General features: G+C 43.6%; 1 protein-coding gene across 5 annotated transcripts in view; it reads left to right on the top strand.

Moving 5' to 3' along the window:
- Positions 1 to 19,711, top strand: part of LOC144007193 (growth factor receptor-bound protein 10-like) — a 39,991-nt gene that overhangs the window by 12,220 nt on the left and 8,060 nt on the right. For 3 of the 5 annotated variants that reach the window (XM_077506598.1, XM_077506596.1, XM_077506599.1), the window contains 9 exons: positions 1,022 to 1,259; positions 1,587 to 1,710; positions 10,191 to 10,347; positions 12,331 to 12,446; positions 14,652 to 14,726; positions 15,083 to 15,220; positions 15,767 to 15,877; positions 18,783 to 18,881; positions 18,997 to 19,074. In XM_077506598.1, coding sequence (XP_077362724.1) covers positions 1,022 to 1,259; positions 1,587 to 1,710; positions 10,191 to 10,347; positions 12,331 to 12,446; positions 14,652 to 14,726; positions 15,083 to 15,220; positions 15,767 to 15,877; positions 18,783 to 18,881; positions 18,997 to 19,074 — 1,136 coding nt within the window. Of the gene's footprint in view, positions 1 to 1,021; positions 1,260 to 1,586; positions 1,711 to 8,370; positions 8,807 to 9,092; positions 10,039 to 10,190; positions 10,348 to 12,330; positions 12,447 to 14,651; positions 14,727 to 15,082; positions 15,221 to 15,766; positions 15,878 to 18,782; positions 18,882 to 18,996; positions 19,075 to 19,711 lie in introns of those variants that run through there. The other 2 variants (XM_077506600.1, XM_077506601.1) reach the window with 2 other exon arrangements.

Here is a 19,711-nt window from a genome sequence, read left to right as displayed (position 1 = left end):
ACCAATAGGAATGTCAGGAATTCTGTGCGGTGTTGGTTTGGGACACCCATCGGTCAAAAGGGCCTCGGACATTGCAACGTATTGGAGCCTTCATGTAGGCTTTTAGTTTGGTCCTAACATAGAACTGGCATTATTAGAGCGGTTTCTGTTTCTCTGCTCCTCTCCAAGAGTATTGGAACAGTCATTCAAATTCCTTTTTTTATCCCTGATAGAAAACATTTGAGTTTGTGGTCAAAAGGTGAATATGAGAGAAGATATGAACATTTCAGTTCATTTTTACAGGTATGTCTTGTATCTGGATTTAATGCGCAGAATATTTATGTGAATAAACCCATTTTTGGTGTTAGGCTTGGTTGATTTAATTGCGGGTGAAGGAGTCACATGCTTGTAGCAGTCACAAGGTTGTGATGTAGGATGAGCCACTACTTCTTCACAGATCCCAAAGCGAATTGCTTTCATCGTTTTACACAAATGTGCTTCTGGAAATGTAGATGTGATAAAATCAGTTGTATTAGGACTAGGAATTAATATCACTGTATGTGATGATTTGGGTACATGTAAACATTTTAATAACACAGGTGAGATGAACCCTGTCAGTTTCAATGCCTGAGGGTTGTACCGTACATATTTTGTGAAAAACTATGATGCCGAAATCGAGTAAATCTTTATCATACATCATGAGCATTTGTGGGTTAAATGAAAATGATTCTTCATGTTTTTATTCTCTCCTTTTGGGGTTGCTTGTTGGACCGACTAAAGTGATCTCACAGGTTGTACGTTTGTACAAATTTACAGCTCTGGCATTCCTTTAATAGAGATTGCATGTGTCTTGCGATTGGCTGGCGAACAGTCCAAGATGTACCCCACCTCTCGCAAAGTTGCCTGAGAGAGGCTCCAGCTCACCTATAATTTGAAAAAGTACAAACGCTGTTGAAAATGGATAGATAACAGCTAGTGGACACCTGCAGTCCATTGCAACTTCCACTGTCACTCACAACTCCTTGTCCCACTTCTCTCACAGATGACGACGTGGATCTGGAGAAGCTTGTCAACGAGATGAACTCCTCCATGGAGAACGTTTACTCTACGCCGGCAGACACAGCACTCATTCTCAACAACGGCCACGTGCCCCACCACCATCACCTTATGCACGTTCCCTTCGTCAGACACGGCCCAGCCGTCCGACGTCACACGCCCCCCTCGGTACCCGCCAGGGAGAGGCTGCGGCACTCTCAGCCGATGCACATCCAGGCCTTCAGGTAGGCTCACACGGCAGTCTCCTTGGGTGTTCTTTGTTTAACATTAACAAACACCGTGATTGCAGGAAGGAAACTAAGGAGCAAACTAAATTCATTCAAAACTGTGTATTGTTGTTAAGTAGTGCAGTAAAACACTTGCTAATTGAATACTATTGAAATAGGTGTTCCTACATTTTTAAATGAAGTCAATTTAGAAACCACATTCTGATGAAGTGGGTTTTATAGTAGTAGGAGTGTTCCTTGACCTTGCGTTATCTCGCTCAGTGATTTCACTTGCCAGCTAAGGCAGAGACCTGCGTGTATGTGCGTGTGTGTCTCCCCCTGCAGGTGCCTACGGGAGGAGCAGCATCTGCGTCCCGCTTCGCTGCCTGCAATCCCCAACCCTTTCCCCGAGCTCTGCAGTCCAACCGGCTCGCCAGTTCTCAGCCCCATCGAGGCCTCTGACCAACACGTAGGTGCTCTCAAGCCGTTTCAGAGGTTCAAAATTCGTCCTATTTCACTGAATGCCAATTTATTTATTACCGCCCTAAAATTCCACATCGTCAATACCAGGCTGAATCTTTCCTGCACTTGTATAATTGTATTGCAGTTATGAGAGTGCATGAGCCTGTGTCTATGTGTTTGAGATCAGCTGACTGGCCTGTTTTGCTCAGGTCAGAGCAGCTTGTGTTGACTTTGCAGGCTCCCAGCCTTCCCTCCAGGTTACCCCAGGTTATCGTACACCATTTATCTTTTTACGAGTCCAGTGGAAGTCATATTATCCAAAACACACACGCACCTAGTGACAGGCATGTTTTGCCGTGGAAGGAGGTGAGCAATGTCTCCAGGATGCTGGAGACCGGGGCGCAGACTTCCGCAGCAGAGGCGGGAACACGGCTGGGAACGTCTGCAGGTTGGATCTCTCTGAACTTTGTGAATCCATCTGTCTTACTCTGGCAACACAGGCGTCTATTTCCGGTTCACACGCTTTCAAGATGGCTCTTGGCGTCATAATGTGAGTGTGTGAAAGCACGACTGTGTGCGTGCGTGTGTGTGTCATAGCCTTGCCCTTCCTTCCCCCGGCAGAGCCTCCTGTCCCAGGAATTTCCATCCTCTTCAGGATGCCCTCCCTGAATAATGAAAATTATTCTGAATGCTTTCTTGCAGCAGACACACTCCTGCACTGAGAGTTTTCATGAGCATTTTGTGTCGTTCACAGGTGCATTATACACACATTCATTGTATTTCCTTGACATCATCTCACAAGATGTGCAGTCAGCGAGCAAGCTTGCAGTTTGCACAAAGGGCCCGTTGTGTGACTTCTCCCCAAACATCTTCATTTTGTTCTGTTCAGCTCATTCAATGGCTGTCATGTGCCCTGAAATGGGAGAAACACTTTCTATTTCGGATTAGTTTTGTTTTATTGTCATTTTTGTGTGTTTGTTTTTTTTCGTCACTATTTGGTGTTTGTCTATACACAATGAGTATGATGAAGTGTGAACTTGTATGCATGGTGTGCACATTGAGAAATCCTGGTTGAGGTTGTGCCCAGTTTGCAATAATTTTCTTGGCTAATAATCAAATGATTCTGCATCTCTGAACTTATCTTATATAATGGTCCATATTTTATTTTGTTGTAGTTTTTATTTACAGGGGGGTGTCTATACAACTGTGTGTTCATCAACGATCGCTGTGTTTTGATGACGGTAACTGACATGCTAATTCCGATATGTCCTCCATGGTGCAGTCGCATTGGCATATCCAGTTCATCTCGGATTTCGATCCACCATCTCGGCTTATCTCAGTACAGTATGTATTTTTTTTCTCTCTCTCTCTTAAGGTTCCATGGTTGTGATTTTGCCCCAAAAAGTGGAATTGTGGAACTTTAACCACATATTGTAAATCCATCCTGATTGACTCTTGATAACCCACTTGCATGCGTGCATCATGGGTTGTTTTTTGTGTGCAAAAGCAATGTGCTCGCTTCTCCTCTGGCCTCCCTCCCTGGAACCATCATGTGTTTTAATGATAGTTAAAGCTTAAAATGAACCAAGTCCAGTCTTTGGATAGTGTCCTTCACTGATCAAATCACTCAATTGCGACAAGTCAGCGTCACAGTGAGAACTCCAGATGTTGGCATGCAGTGTTGTATAATGTGCTCGTGGAGACAAGTTGGTTGCGTTGATGCGCGGACATATATGCACGCACGTGAGTCGGGCTCGATGCCGAGTAGGCTTTCGATCGTAGGAATGAGTTGAGTACATCTTAAACAACGGTGCAGCTGACCGTGCGTTGGTCTACAGTTTGCATTGTATTTGCGTTGGCATTTTTTTTTTTTTTTTTTTTAAATCACAGGATCGCTCTCACAGTTGCTCCCTTCAGCTGTTCTGCTGGAATCTGAACATTCTACACTAATCTTCAGTCTTTCTCACTGAGATACACAGCTCATATTATCAGCTTATGTTATTATACTATAAGTATACCCGAGTATATGCGTGACATGACAGGTTTATGGTCTGCATCGTTGCTAATAACATAAATGGATTTGTCCTCTGGGTATTATGAGCAGCCCACCATGAGCAACATAACGTGACAACTTGTGTAGATTTTGGACATACGCTCCAGGGAATACCCCAATGTGATTTAATCTTGCGCATTCGTCAACCTGAACCATCGCTTGAGTTATGGCCGTGCCATAGTGTAAATATCAATTTTGTAGCTACTGCCTCGCAGAAATTTGTCACGATACGGCACAATTGTTCAACTTGAGCATCCGGTTGCAGACTGTATCTAATTCATGCTTTTATTAGCGAGCACGGAGACTGCATTACTTTACAAGCATTATTCAGTAGAGAACATGTTTATCCCACAGCTACGCTTTTACCACTGGGAAAACTGTTATTTTGCTAAGAGGAACGGTAGAACAGTCAATATAACAGTTACTCCAGTAGAATCTGAGTCTACCCGATTGTCTTTATTTTTGAACCATTAATGTGCCCGTTGAAGCCTTTCCCTCATTGCTTGCTGACGCCACATTGGAGTTGAAGATCTTTTGTCCACCAGGGAATTAGATCTTCCTTACCACTATTGTTGTGCGAGTGAATAGGAGAGACGAGGTGGACTTATTTATCTAGAAATTCAACGCCATTTGTGGAAAAAGGAGAATCTAGCAAGAGTGTTAAAATTAACTAAAGAAATGACAAAGAGGAAACATTTGCTTGGTCTTCCAGAAGACATCTCCAGTCAGTGCTTCTCTATGTTGTCATGCAGCATATTTTAGGAGCCATATCACTTGCTGGATTGTTGTTAGCACAAAGTTGTGACCACCTACAGAAGCTTTATCACCTGAAACATGGTGTGATGTCAGTATTTATTGCGACAATGTCACGGCATCTGAGTGCTGAGTCATTCTCTCCTTGTGGTGAGGACTTCTTCCCCTGCTTTTGTCTGCGGTCAGCTGATGTTCCCCTGCACGCAAAGGTCTGCTGACCCGCTGCAATCAGATCAGGTGCACGAGTGTGCGTGTGCATGTGTGTGTGTTGTGTGCGTGCAATGATTGCAGAGAGAGCCGGTTCTCCAGCATAAGCTTATAATGACATGGAAGTGTGAGCTCTATTGTTAGGGAGATACGACGTCACTGTGGATTCTAATGCGGATCAAGGTGCTTTACTGCCATTGGCAATTCAGTCACCTACCTGCTTGTAGTGTGTGAGTTCATGTCTTTAATGGAATTTGGTGATTGATAGAATGATTGACTTGGCTTAGCACTTCTGATTCTGGGCCAAGTCTGTAATGTTTTTGGACCTTGACATCTTGCCACAACTTTTCCATAAACTGATTCAGCCGTTTTGTTATAGTCCAACTCATATTTAGAATGTGATAAGTAAAGAGACTTGAGTGGGCATTTAGGGTACTTAAAAGAGTTTTATCATCATATGACATTTGCCATGTTGTGTGTTTTCCTTTTCTGTAATTGAGACTATTTTAGTCTGGACTGAGAGCACACATTTGATTTGTGTGTATACAGTATACACCAACGGTTGACATATTAGGATGATGTTGGGCCGGATTTGGGGCATTCGTGCAAAATAATAATTATTACAAAACAAGTAGAAGTAACAAGATACATTGCAACTGTATAGTATTTTTCATGACAGCCAAACACCAAGGTACATTTACAGTTCTTGCCGATTTTTATTCACATTTGGAAGACGCTTGATACCGATCTTGAGATACCAAATTTCATGCTTTTTTTTTTATTTCTTATTTGCACTGCCACGCCCCTTATATGAAATGTAAAACTTGTTAATAAAAAAAAAACCATGCTAAATCAGTTGAAACCACACGACTATTGATGAAGTGGAGATGAACATAGAAGAGAAGTGATGCTGATACGCATCCATCAGTATATTCGACTTTTTTTTTTTTTTTTTTTTTTTTTTTGCGTGTGTGCCGAGTGAGTGGCAGGTCGCGGCGAGGTGAGACACTCAGGCTTTGTGTTGGCCCTCTGGCGAGGTGAAATTGAGTTTGGCTTGTCTGCTGAGCTAATCAACTCAGTCTGCTTTGAAACCCAACAACTCACAGACATGAAAGACATGGGGCGGTACGGCCGACGAGGGAAGTCCTCGCCTCAGACTAGCACTTAGCGTGTGGTATCCAGCATAAACCATACAGCACAGCACCCAACCATTGTTGGTGTTCGTTTATAAGACAATGACGTTTCAAAATCTGAAAACTTGCTTGTATGTATCATTCATATGCCAAAAAAGACTATTCAGAAGAAGCTACTCTGTTATTGTCATTGAAACCTACCCTAAATCAGCGGTAGCCAAACTTTTTGACATACTGGCAGATGAACAAATCAAAAATTAAAACTACAACACACCATTATGCTCACGGTAATTGCTGTAGTTGTAAACCTGCATTTGTTTCTCTTCTTTGAGCGAGTTAATGACATCCAATTTGTGTTACTTAAGTCAAGTCTACTGCGTGATTTGGTTGTGTTGCCGTCATTGCATAAAACCCCGCTTTACAAAGATAGGACGTTGGAATTGGTATTCAATGTTTTTTTGGGGGCAGTTTTGAAGGCTCAATTATCTCATTTGCCTGTCCGCATATTACGCAGAGGGGGCTTTTCCCTGGAAGTTGAAGGCACTTCTTATTCTGTCTCATTTGGGATTTTCCCCTTTCTGAAGAAGCTGTCAAAAGACGTTGGTGGTTTTTTTTTTTTTTTTTTTTTTTTTTTTTTTTTTTTTTTTTTACGCTTTTTGCTTCCCTGCGGGGCTTACTTTTTACTAGCGTATCCGACGGACCGCTTATTTGGGAACAAATATCCACAAATGTTTCATACCAATTGGTTGAGGAACTAACAAAAGAGTAGATGTTTGATCACTACATGCTCGGCGAGATTCCACATGCAAGAGGTGCACAAAGCATGCGGGTTGGGGATGAGGAGGTTGCAGACAATGCCTTGCTCAAGGGCACCAACAACTACCATTTTGCGGACTCAAACCTATTCCCTCCAACTCTAAAGCATAAGTCCTTGCAGATGAGCTGAAGCCCCCCACCCCGTTCTTAGCGATAAGAACAGAGTTTTTCTCTGTGTGCCGTAATTTAATATCTTAAAGTATTAGGCTCTAAACATTGGATTCTTTTTGAGCTCATGATTGCAAGCATTGGAATCCAAGTACATTGGAAATAAACCTCAGGGCAGCAACTAATGGTCGGTCAGCTGACAATCTCCCTCTAATTCCATCATAGATGCACTTTTGTAGATTTTTCTATTGCCATGCGGAGAGGAGAGAATCCATCATTGTGCTCTTATGTTACGTAAAAAGATTGCATCTGCAGATAAACGCCCTTGCCGCCGCCGCCTCCTCCTCCCTCGGCTACAACTGAATTGAGATTTCTTTTACAAGTTGTACTTTTATTGTCACTGTGGATGAGATCTGCCCAGCTTTAGAACAACTGCTTTACTGTGTGTTTGTGAGTTTGCAAATAGCCTGATAGGTTTAGGGGCCCATAAACCTTTTTGGCCAAGTAGTCCTGACCCGCGTGCAGATTATTCAGTTTGACCTCTGACCCTGTACATACGGTCATGTGTGTTCTTTTGTTTGCATGCACGCAGGTGTCTGTCCGTGACCCTTCAAATCCAAGATGGTCCAAGCCCACTTTGTGTTTGTGTGTGTTGACAAGGAGACCAATAACCGTTGCACACCCTAACCCTCTGGTGGAGCGGGGTAGGGCAGTGGGGGAGGGGCGGGGAAGAGAGCGACTCGGGGACTTCATTTCATCTTGTAAAGTTTTACCTTTCACAACTATTTCCAAGTGTCTTAAAGGTCGAGGTTGTTAAATGAAAAGCAGAACGGTAGTGAGAAAGTATATTCATCCTCATGCTTGAACATGCATGACCCTCCTACACACGCATACATAAACAGTCCGTGTTGTCTACTGCAGCTCAGAAGGCTGCAAAACTGGTGCAAGAGAAGGAAGTAAGAACTAAAAAAAATAAAAATAAAATAAAATAAAATAAAGTCGTCTTGGTTTAAATTCGCTCTTCCTCGTTTGGCTCTCACTTCTCATGCACACCGTATTAGGGGCCAGCTGTGTTGGCCCGCACGCTACACATGAGCCTGATTATGACTCAGTATTGCATTACTGACATTCCACCATTGCTCTCCTTTCTGTACTCGCTCTCAGCCCTCCCTCTCTACCTCCTCGTCTCCCCCTCAACCCCCCATTCGCTGCCTCTCCTCGGGCCTGGGCAGATTTGCTGAGCAACCGCCTGCCCTCCTCCCTCTTCTACCCCTCCCTAGACCCCCCCCAACCAAGCCAGAGCGGCGCTTGATCCATATTGCTTCAAATCAACCACCTCATCGCCTGGAAGCACGAGCGCACCGTTACACATGTTGCTCTGCCGCTAACCTCCCCAGCATAATATTTCACACACAGCTGTTGAGAGGGAAGAGGATAGTAGGAAGGGGAGGGGGTGGAAATTAAAACCTGGCAGGCAGAGCGTGAGGGAAGTGAGTGTACTGTGATTGGCTTTGTACTTCAATACATTAAGCCCTGTATATGTGAGTGTGTTGGGTCATTAAAAGAAGCTGACAGTGTGGAAAGGGTGGATCGGTGGCGATTTGTAAGTAACCCCGGTGACGAGTGTTGGGTACGTGACAGGTAGCAGCTCACCGTTTTTAAAAAAATCCCACACTGGGTTAATCCTACGCGAGGAGGAGGAAGGGGAGAAGTAGGCGGGAGGAGCGCGATCGGTGGATGTAGCGGTTGGCGGCGGCGGTTCACAGCCCTCGGCGTCACTATCCCAACCTCGCCGCGAGTTAGCCGTCTCTCGTCCTTCCTCTGTCACTTCCTCCCTCCTCTTCCTCCACGCTTGCCCCCTTGGCTCTTACCTCTCTTGTGTTCTCCTTGCCAGTCAGCCCCTCCCTCCCTCTTCCTGACTTCTTTTCCTCCCCCCTCCCTCGCTCTGCCTCTCTCTCTGTGTCACTGGAGAGCGTCTCAGTGTGAAAATGCCATCCTGCTCTCCAGACTGTTGCCTCTTTCAGGCCGTGGAGGTAAGAGAGTTGCATTGTGTTTCAGTCTTTTTTTTCTGGATGTGCATGTGAGTGTGTCTTTAACACGGTGCGTGTGTGCGCGGTTGGCAAAGTGCAGCGATCAAGACCCCTTCTGCTTTCCGTTTCCCTCCCCTGTCGATGTTTCACAAACTTTTCTCAAACAAAAAGTCACACGTCATGAAATCACTTTTTTATTGGGGGGGTGGCGGAGGTGGGAGGAGAGGAGGGAGTCTTCTGGTTTCAGAAGGGGCAGGGAGCACTGTGACGTTTTTTTTATTTATTTATTTTTTATTTATTTATTTTTTCCTCCCTTGCTCGTGTTCGGAGGCTCTCGCAGCGACGCCGTGATGGTGCTTCTGGTGTTGTGTGCCATTTTCGCCGCCCCGCACATTTGCGAATGGCGGTGCCGTTGTTCGGCTTGATCTCCCGGGTCGTCCGTTGGCTCTTTTTGTTTCTTGTTTCATGTCATTTTCAACAGTTGCTCCCGCTTGCTTTGTGTGCAGTGCGGGGCAAGCAGAGTTTGCGAGCAGAACGCCTGCTTTAGGCGCAGGATGTGAAGTACGTAGGTGTGCGAGCATGCACACACACACACAACCATGCAAACATGTAACGCCTTCTCTTTGACCTAATGTGCGTCGCCGCTGTGGTTTTGAAGCACTTTCTGGCGCTCATATTTATTGCATGCGTTCGTGTTCGGCGCTGCATGCGAGAGCGAAGGGCTTTTTTGTGTGAATGTGCAGATGGAGTGGTGTGAAGCAGCTGCTCTGTGGTTATCTGTGGAAGCAAACACACTCTCAGGCAAAATTACAGCCAGTTTAAATGTCGCTTTGGGCGCTTGGCTGAAATGGTTCAAAATGGCGCAACAATGGGCGGTATTTGGGCTTTGAACTGTGCCCGCTTGCTGCTCCCAGTGGTGGCATTTTTAAGGACATAATCAAAATGTCCTCCAACTGTGAATATTTTCTACTTTTTCCCTCTCGCCCTCGGTGTCGGCGCGGCAAAAAACACGTCACCGTGCGATGTGCGCAAGCAAGTTTACATGCATATCCGGGGATGTGCGTGTGAGGGAGTTTGGTTGAGCCGTGGACAAAAGGGCTGAACCCAGCGTGCAGGCGCCAGTTTCCGGGACTTTGCTGCGTTTTTTTTTTTTTTTTTTTAAAGAAACTCTCCTGTTGGAGAGGAAACTGAGCGGGACTTTAAGGATGGACTTGACAAAGAACGTGGCGATGGAGGTAAATGGACGTTCCGAATCCGATCCGTCCTTCCTTTTCTTACAGTCGAATTTTCCTGAAAAGCGGCTTAGGCCGTGCCGCCCGCCGTCCCACTGTCGCAGGACTTCTTGCAGCCTGCGACAAACGTGACCATGGCCCGTTTGTGTTTTCAGATAGTGAAGGTGTGGAGTGAGGATGGGGCTGGCAAAGTGGTGGAGATCCCGGCGGACATGACGGCCAGAGACGTGTGCCAGCTCCTGGTCTACAAGAGCCATTGTGTGGACGACAACGCCTGGACGCTGGTGGAGCACCACCCCATCCTTGGCCTTGGTAAGCATAATCTTTTACCATTTATTTGAATATATAGTCTTTTGTGAAGGAATTCAACTTTAATACATAATCTCAGGCGGGATTTCTCAATATCAGAATATCACCCAAAATGCAGTTCGTTACTAGTACCCTAATTTACTAAAATAATATATTGCTTTAACATTGACATCTAGTTTTTGTGTATTAAGAAAAGTGCTATACAAATTTGATATATTATTATTTAAAACAATGTATTATAACTAAAGTTATCTGGCCTGCCAGAAACAGTAAAGCAGCTTACAACATTTTCTTTGCGACCCGGTTTCGGTCTCGACCCTAAGTTCGTATTGTAATTACAATGGGTTTTTTTTGTTTTTTTTTATACAGTTAACGCTTTAATCATGCACTTTACATGGATACATGATATTTACCCATACACACAAATAGTAATGCACTGCAGCAATGTGCTACTTTCCACCAATTGGATTTATACATTTGTAAGCCCTCCAAGCTTTAACATGCCTGATGAAATCAAGCCCCATTTACAGGCTGTAATACAAAAACACATACGTTATGGTGGCTTGAGCGTGTGTCAGCGTGGGTGGGGATATTCTCGTGTATGCTCTCAGTAGTGTGCGTTCACTTGAGCATGGCACAAGTGTTTGTATGCCTTCTATACGTCTCGAGGAGGTGGTCGCGCTAGCAGGATTAAGCGCTTTTCTGCTCCCCAAACACACGCTTCTTCCTCCCTCCAATAACAACAGAAAAGGAGAGATAACAAAAACAACATTGATTTTCACAGCATATGCTTTTAAAGCTGTACTTAGCTTCTTTTTTCCGGGTCCGTCTTTGTCCACCGTGAGGCTTTCCCACTCCCAGACTTATATTTTTAGAGTCAAAGGCTCGCTTTGTGCATTGCTGCTTCATCTGCGTTGCTGGAAAAAAAAAAGGGCACTGGAGAGATGGAATGTGAGGTGAGCCGACGGAGGGAGGGAAGGAGGGAAGGAAAAAAAAGGCAGCAAAAAGAGGGAGCGACGGAGAGAAAAAAAGAGGGAACGGGGGGGTGCATGCGGAGAGGCCTGGACTAAAGCGTCATACCAGAGTTGCGAGGAACCAATCGTGGATCTCTGTCGGACGAGCCCCTAGCACGGCTGGCCAATCGCTCTGCACTTAAACCTCCATAGGAAATTCCCCCGCTTGCTCACTCACACACACAACGGAGGTCAAACATTTCCACCCATGCGTTGCTGCCACATTCATTTTTAGCATGCAGCCGTTTGTGTGTGTGTGTTTGATAATAAGACGTGTGCAAGACTGTGGGGAGAAGAATTGTGGCTGAAGCCTGCTTGTGCATGTGTCCGTAGAACGTCCTGTCACAATTCATTTTTTTTAGATTATATACCCTCCACATTAAAACACACACACTCAGACACACATATGTACACTACAGTGATCACGTTAGGCCTGCGCGAGCTTTTAATGTTCGCTCGTCTGCGGGCTCGGTGCACTTTGCTTATGGCTCCTCTGCTCTGCTCTCGGCAATCAGCCCAAATAGATGACATCATCTTCCTGCAATGCCCACACCGCCAAACCCTCCCCCACTAACTCCCTCCCCCCCTCACCATCTCTTGCCACTTCTTTCCCTCCCCTCCACCTTCGCTTTCCTCCCCCCACCCCGCCTCACAGTGCCTCTTTTCTTCTTGCTGCTGTTACTCAGTTAAACTCTTCTCCTCTTATTATATCATTGGGTAAGGACAATAATGTGGGAAGCAAAAATCTTATTTGCATTGCACATAAAAGAGCTCCATCGTTTTTAAAGAAAATAAAAAAATATTTAAATGAACAAGGGCAGATTCACCTCCCAAAGTCATAAATAATGCTAGACTAGTATGAACGCATTTTTGTATCGTAGTGTACCTCACAAGCTCCCAGCGGACAATTCAAGGATAACACTGTGATTCACACTGGCCGTCTGTCTGTCTGTCCGTGTATTCCCGGTGGCAGAGAGATGCCTGGAGGACCACGAGCTGGTGGTTCAGGTTCAAGCTTCCATGAGCAGCGACAGCAAATTCCTCTTCAGGAAGAACTATGCCAAATATGAATTCTTCAGGAACCCCCTGGTGAGTCTCTCGCATCCCTGTGTTGACCTTTCTGTGACTGCTTCGCTTTAGCACGCAGCCCTGCACACATACGCAAATTATTTCACCATAATTTTCTGGTTGGTGCCGCAGAGGTTCATAACATTTTGGGTTTATTCGCCCTCCTTTCTGACAACTACAGTATACATATATTAAATTAAAAGGATGAGGTTTATAGAAACTATTTAAATCACAGTTGATGTCCATTAGTTCAAAGAAGTAAGTTTCATTCTCAAAACGTAAATATTTTCCTAATGGGGTGATTTTCCGCTAATGTCAAGTCTTCTGCAGGTTAACAACGTGGTCCATTTAGACCATAGGTGTCAAATTCATGACCCGGTAGACAGATCCGGGCCCGCTACATCAATTCACGTGGCCTACTAAAGCAAATAGAAAGTGTTTTTACCCATCTTTATTTCTACTCTCTAATTTTGGCAGAATATCTTATTTTTCCTCACTTTCAATATACTTTACAAATTTTTTTCCCCACCAAATCCCTTGTTAACATCCAGTACATTGAACTATAGTTTTATACTTCATGCTGGTCATTTTTTTCAATGACTTAATGCTTTGAAACTCAGTTTATTGTTAAAAAGTATATAATGGTAAACAAATTGAAGGCACAAGTTAGTCTAATCTAATATTTAGTCTAATCTAAGTAAGTGACTTTTTGGGAAAAAAAAATAAATAAATATCATAGAAAGATGACAGATTCAGTCCAGTTGCCTCAATTCAAACTTGGGGGATTACCTGGACATGACTGTCTGACAAATTACACAAGACAAAGAAAAAAAACCCGTCTTTTTTTTTTTTTTTTTTTTTTTTTTGTAGAAACACAATGACATGACTATACAGTGCATTTATCTGGTTTTCCTAGCCTAAAACATCCATCCATCCATCCATTTTCTTGACCGCTTATTCCTCACAAGGGTCGCGGGGGCTGCTGGCGCCTATCTCAGCTGGCTCTGGGCAGTAGGCGGGGGACACCCTGGACTGGTTGCCAACCAATCGCAGTAGCCTAAAACAATAATATGTTTTACTCTCGTAATTCATATATATATATATATATATATATATATATATATATATATATATATATATATATATATATATATATATATATATATATATATATATATATATATGTATGAAGAATTGAAGATATGCTTCGTTGTGTACGTAGGTCACGTTTTTTGTGTTTACGGGGTTTTGGCATGATTCTAACTCCATATGGGTGTTTCAATATTCATCTGTACTTGCATGAATGATATTTCTCACACTCTATGAAGAGCTAGCCCCCCTCCGCACCCCCTCAATTTTGTGAATTCCTAGTTTTTTCACATAAATTCCTCTTGGCTCCTATGTTAAGTTTCCAAATTCACTAAATCTTCAACCTAAATAGAATGAAATAATGTCTTTCTTAATCTTTTGGATTAATGTGCCCAAATGTTTTCACACAAAGTGCTTTTGCTTATTTGAAGTAGACGAAATCTCAAACTTAGACGGCGCTCACATCAATTCGGGCCATCCTGGCGTGGCTTCTCTAGCTGATGTGCTGATGTGGACTCGGCATGGGGCCGCCGCACTACGTGACATGCCAGCTTTACGGTGACATTATTGCCGTGGTGATTTAGGTGTGTGTCGGAGCCAGCAGGTGACCTCAGCTCTGTGGTAATGAGCGCACTAAAACACCAGAGCGCCGGCCGCAGCCTGTCAATCACACTCAGAGTGGCACTGCTGGCTAAAGGGGATTACATCAGCGGGTGAGATCATACTGCATCTACTCTGAGGCTCGAGTGGCTGCTCTCTCTTGCGCTCTCTCAATTTCTTTATCTGCCTCTCTCACCCTGACCACTTGCCTCGGAGTCCTTGTGCTCGTCACACACACGCACATGCACGCACACAACAATGGAGAGATGTATTCTACATGGGGAAGCATAACCCCCAACAGCTTGTGCATACTCTAAGTGGTTTCCAGTGCCTCTCTTACTTATGCCGTCTCTCTCTCTCTCTCTCTCTCTCTCTCTCTCTCTCTCTCTCTCTCTCTCTCTCTCTCTCTCTCTCTCTCTCTCTCTCTCTCTCTCTCTCTCTCTCTCTCTCTCTCTCTCTCTCTCTCTCTCTCTCTCTCTCTCTCTCTCTCTCTCTCTCTCTCTCTCTCTCTCTCTCTCTCTGTTTTTTTCCATGCAGAACTTTTTTCCAGAGCAGATGGTGGCTTGGTGTCAGGAGTCTGATGGCACAATCCCTCAATCACAGCTCTTACAGGTAAGGAGAGATGACATGGTGCAGACATGCAAACAAAGTGCTGCACGTGCAACCGAATCGATATCTAACCCCTTGCTTTCATTGGAAAACCCAAAATCCCGTCCTTGAGCGGCTTGAAACCAGTAAAAAATGTCTCCTCTCCTCCTGAAGGCGGTGACAAGGACATCTGTTGTCTAAAAATATGCATGAACATTCATGCAGAGTCATTGCAATCTGCTAATTACATTTGCCTGCTGGTGCTACAGCAACACATTTAGGAATATAGAAAATGCCATCTTTCATTATTTTCTGACACAAAGGTATTGCTGTTGCTGCATTCTGTTCCCAGTCAAGCTTATTCTGTGTTTTGCTTGCAGAACTTCCTGAACTCAAGCAGCTGTCCAGAGATTCAGGGCTATCTGTACGTGAAGGAACCTGGACGCAAGTCTTGGAAGAAGCTCTACATGTTCTTGCGACGCTCTGGCCTCTACTTCTCTACTAAAGGAACATCCAAGGTAATTTATATCGCAGCAAAGGCACTCGTCAGTAATCGAATAAAACCCAATGCGAGAGCTATCTGGCAGTGCTCAGTTTTGATTGACATTATAATCGAGGATAATTGTATCCCATCGGAATGCATAGTCTTCCACCACTCCCAGGTTTAATTTGAAACATGATTCACTTTTACTGGCATGGTGAAAGAGTGGTTAGCACGGCTGCCTCACAGCAGGAAGATCCCTGGTTAGAAAGGTCAGTTTCCAGTAAGTTCCCTTGACCAAGGTGCTGACACAGGATCTGGATACCGTCCCCAGCCATGTGACGCGTTTGCTGCCCTTGTGGCTCCTCAGGGATGGGTTAAATGCAGAGTACACATTTCGCTCTATTTTTAAATATGACAAATGAAGTCAATACTTGACATGGCAACATTATTATCAGCATTACCCCACAGGTGATGTCCTTCATGTGAGGTGCAACATTCCCAATAGATTTTGAACTACTTTAATGTGTGATAATGTGTTTCTGATATTGTAACAAAGCATCATTTTCCCTTGACGGAACAGGAGCCCCGACACCTGCAACTGTTGTCTGATCTGGACGACAGCAACATCTTCACCATTATCACCGGCAGAAAACTACACAATGCCCCTACAGACTACCAGTTCTCCATCAAGGTAACACATACACAAGAGAAAACACTGCAACATAGCATGTTTCAATCTGCTGCTAACTAATGCTAGCTAATTCATTAGTGAACATGGTGCCACAAAACGGACAAAACTGGATTCCACCCCCTTTCTCTGAGTTACTGGCACTTGTGAAATGTTGTAAAAAGACCTTTTTAACAGATGCACCTTCCATCCATCCATTTTATGAACCGCTTGCTCCTCACAAGGGTTGCGGGTGGTGCTGGAGCCTATCACAGCTGGCTATGGGCAGTAGACGGGGTACACCTTGATCTGGTTGCCAGCCAATCGCAGGGCACACAGAGACGAACAACCATCCACACACACACACACACAAGCACACCTAGGGACAATTCGGAGTGCCCAATTAACCTGCCAAGCATGTCTTTGGAATGTGGGAGGAGACCGGAGTACCCGGAGAAGACCCACGCAGGCACAGGGAGAACATGCAAACTCCACCCAGGAAGACCAGAGCCTGAACTCGAACCCGAGTCCACAGTACTGGGAGGCGGATGTGATAACCAGCCATTCACCGTGCCGTCCACAGATGCACCTGTACAATGTTATTTTAGTTCACGTAAAACTAAAATAAAGAAAAATAAAACAATTTCATTGACGAAAAAATTAAAATGTTTAAAAAAAAAAAGAAAAAGAACAAAAACTAAATTGTATGTTTACAAAACAAACTAAAACGCTAATTATAGCAAAAAAGTCCTTTGTTTTAGTCTTTGGTAATTAATTTCATTCATGAGCCTTTTGAGATGATTTTTAAATGTGATTTTAAGTACATTTATTTCTATATGAAGCGGAATAAGGACGCTTGAAAGTGTGTCACACAGAAGTGACAACATCTAGGCGACACATTTTCCAGCTTGACTTTTGGCTCTGATGGCTCAGTTTTCCTGCTTTTTCATTTAACTCAGCCGAAATACAACGCTAGGTAAGAAATGTGTTACTTTTTTGTTCATTAAATATTGCATACAACTAACATACTTTTTTTTTTTTTTTTATAGTGAAAACTAACACTGAAGCGAACTAAAACTATTTTTAAATAACTAAAACTAATAAAAACTAACAGAACCGCCCTGAAAACTAATGAAAACTATCAAACAAAACTCAAAACGAAATGAAATGCCCAAACTATAATAACCCTGCACCTGTGTCACCTCTGCATGTAATGTGTGTTAGGGCGTGTGGGTCAGAGGACACAGGGGTTAAAACCACCCAGCAGGGGTTCAAACACACACTCAGCACTGTGTGTCCCACTCCGGGAGTTATCTGTGGTGGGTCACCTGCTGATCTGGGATAAGCCCAATGGGATAAGCCAGGATGGTACAGAGAATCTACCCAATCAACCCCCCTCCGCACCCCCTCAACTCATTTACACGCACGCACGCTCATGCACACGCACGCTAGGCGACCGTCATGTCAGATGCTGTCAGCGGGGGTGACAGCGCAGAATTGGGTTAGGGATTTTACTTGACGGGTGGTGGCTGTATTGTTGCTATGGTTACATGAATTAATTCATCGCGAGGAGCTGGCAGGTCCACATCGCTGCTGGGGAAGAAAGTGGACAAAAGCCTGCACGGCGACGCTCGTCTGCTATAAGAGTGTAACGCCGCATTGTGCGCGTACAATAAATGCTCGAGGGTGTAACCAAATCTCCTTCACTCCCCTTGTGAACTCTCTGAGGTGACAACTGCCGCCTGAGAAAGTTTGCAGGCCTCTCTTGCAATCAACTCTTAAGAGTTGAAGAATGCAAAGCTCAGGCTGTTGCGTAGAATGAGTAACATGTAAAAAAAACACACATTTTTTTGGCAGCTAAATAAAGGATGGCGAACAGCCACAGATGGTTCGACTAAATTGAAATTTTAAGGGCACCTGTAAAGTAAAGCCGAGGTTGGTGAACTTGAAAATTGATGTACTTGATGATAACATTAGAACTTTATTCAATCTTTAATGTAATTCTGGAGCAACAAAGCTACAGAAAAATACTTAAAATACTTTGCATAGTATATATAATACCAGTGGTTTACAATTGGATACTGACTACATGTTAAAAACAACAACAAAAATATTGTGCCTCTGGACATTATGTCATTTTAATAATTAATGAATCCCTGATTATTGCAATTAATTATGAGGCTTTTATTTATTTATTTATTTATTTACTTATTTATTTATTTGCTTATGTAAGGTAAAAAAAATGTTTGATAAAGATAATTATCTCAAAACGCGTGTTATGAATCTTACATAGCAGGGACCATTTTAGTTTCAAAAGTTCTCTGAGAGCCACATTAAATGTTAAAAAAAAAATTGATGCACCATTTAAAAAAAAAAAAAATCATTTTTGTTCCTTACCCTACCATGACACCAGTTTTGTGTATTGTCTTTTGTATATTTAAATTCATCATTATCATTACCTTACTATTCCTGGTTGGGAGAAATGATTATTTGTTTCCTTATGGATAGATGTCATAAATGCCTTTTGTCAGTTTATGGAAATGACAGTGTTGAATGCCACTGGTCAAGTCATTCAGTCCCATGTTGACAAAGCTTTGTGGTACAGAACTGGAGGGATTTTGCAGACTAATTTATTTATAATGTGTATGTCGCAAACAGAGACGCTGAAAGCTAGAATATTGCACCTAATATTCATATTAATGTCATGTTTTTCAGATATTTAGTTTTTGTTAATTAGAAGTTTTGTGGAAAAACTGTTAAAATTCCCACTTTTTTTTCTCATTTTTGTCAGCATTATTTTGCGTGAAAAATGCAAGAATCATAATGTCATAATTAATAGATAAGTGGGAGGTGGGTATCTCTCCATCCCAATTAGGCTCACTGCACTGTTGAAGTCACACAGTATGTTACTGCTGTTCTTCTCTTGCAGCCCAGTAAAGCGAGGGGTGACTGTAAGGAGCTGAAGATGTTGTGTGCTGAAGATGAGCAGAGCAGAACCTGCTGGATGACTGCCTTCAGACTTCTAAAGGTACCCGATTGACTGTTATAAGGCTGCACTAAAGCCAGTGTACTTTTGATGATGATATTTTTCTATTTTCATTCACCTGCCTGCATTAATCCTTTCTCTTCTCTTGTCTTCATAGTATGGCCTTGTCCTGTATAAGAGCTACAGCGTCCCACAGCAGAGGAAGACAAACCTCTCGCATTTCTCCACGCCTGTGGTGAGGATCTGCTCGGTGACATCATCTCCATACCGGCATGCTAACGCTAATGCTAATTCTCCACTCAGCCAGCACACTGAACCATTAATTGGCTGATGAATTGCAGAGCCGTTCACTTCATTTCACGTGCCTCGCCCTAGCTGGAGATAAAACAAAACAAAAAACAATGGCTGGAACATCCATCCATCCATCCATTTTTTGAACCGCTTGCTCCTCACAGTGGTCACGGGGGTGCTGGAGCCTATCCCAGCTGGTTCCGGGCAGTAGGCAGGGTACACCCTGAACTGGCTGCCAGCCAATCGCAGGGCTGGAATATTAATTTAGGTTATTAATTAGTTTGCAAATGTTTTTTTTTAACAGTAAGAGGTTAGTAAAGTGGTACCACCATTTCAGGTTGAAAATCCGAATTAGATTAGGTAGATTTTTGAATTGCACACAGAACTTACAGTTTTTTTCCAACTTGTGTGCGTGACAGGAAACTTGTGTCTTTTCAAATCGAAAGTAGTCGTCGTCGATTAAAATGATTCCAGCAGCAAGGCCAGTAAGCCAAGGGGGTCGTGTGCGATTTGGGAGAGGACTGAAGTGGGTCTCTGTGCAGACAGGATTTGTCATGCCCCAGTGAGTGTGTCTGGCTTGT

Source organism: Festucalex cinctus, chromosome 19 (genome assembly GCF_051991245.1).
Source record: "Festucalex cinctus isolate MCC-2025b chromosome 19, RoL_Fcin_1.0, whole genome shotgun sequence".
Classification (NCBI taxonomy): domain Eukaryota; kingdom Metazoa; phylum Chordata; class Actinopteri; order Syngnathiformes; family Syngnathidae; genus Festucalex; species Festucalex cinctus.
This window is presented reverse-complemented; position numbering and strand designations above follow the sequence as displayed.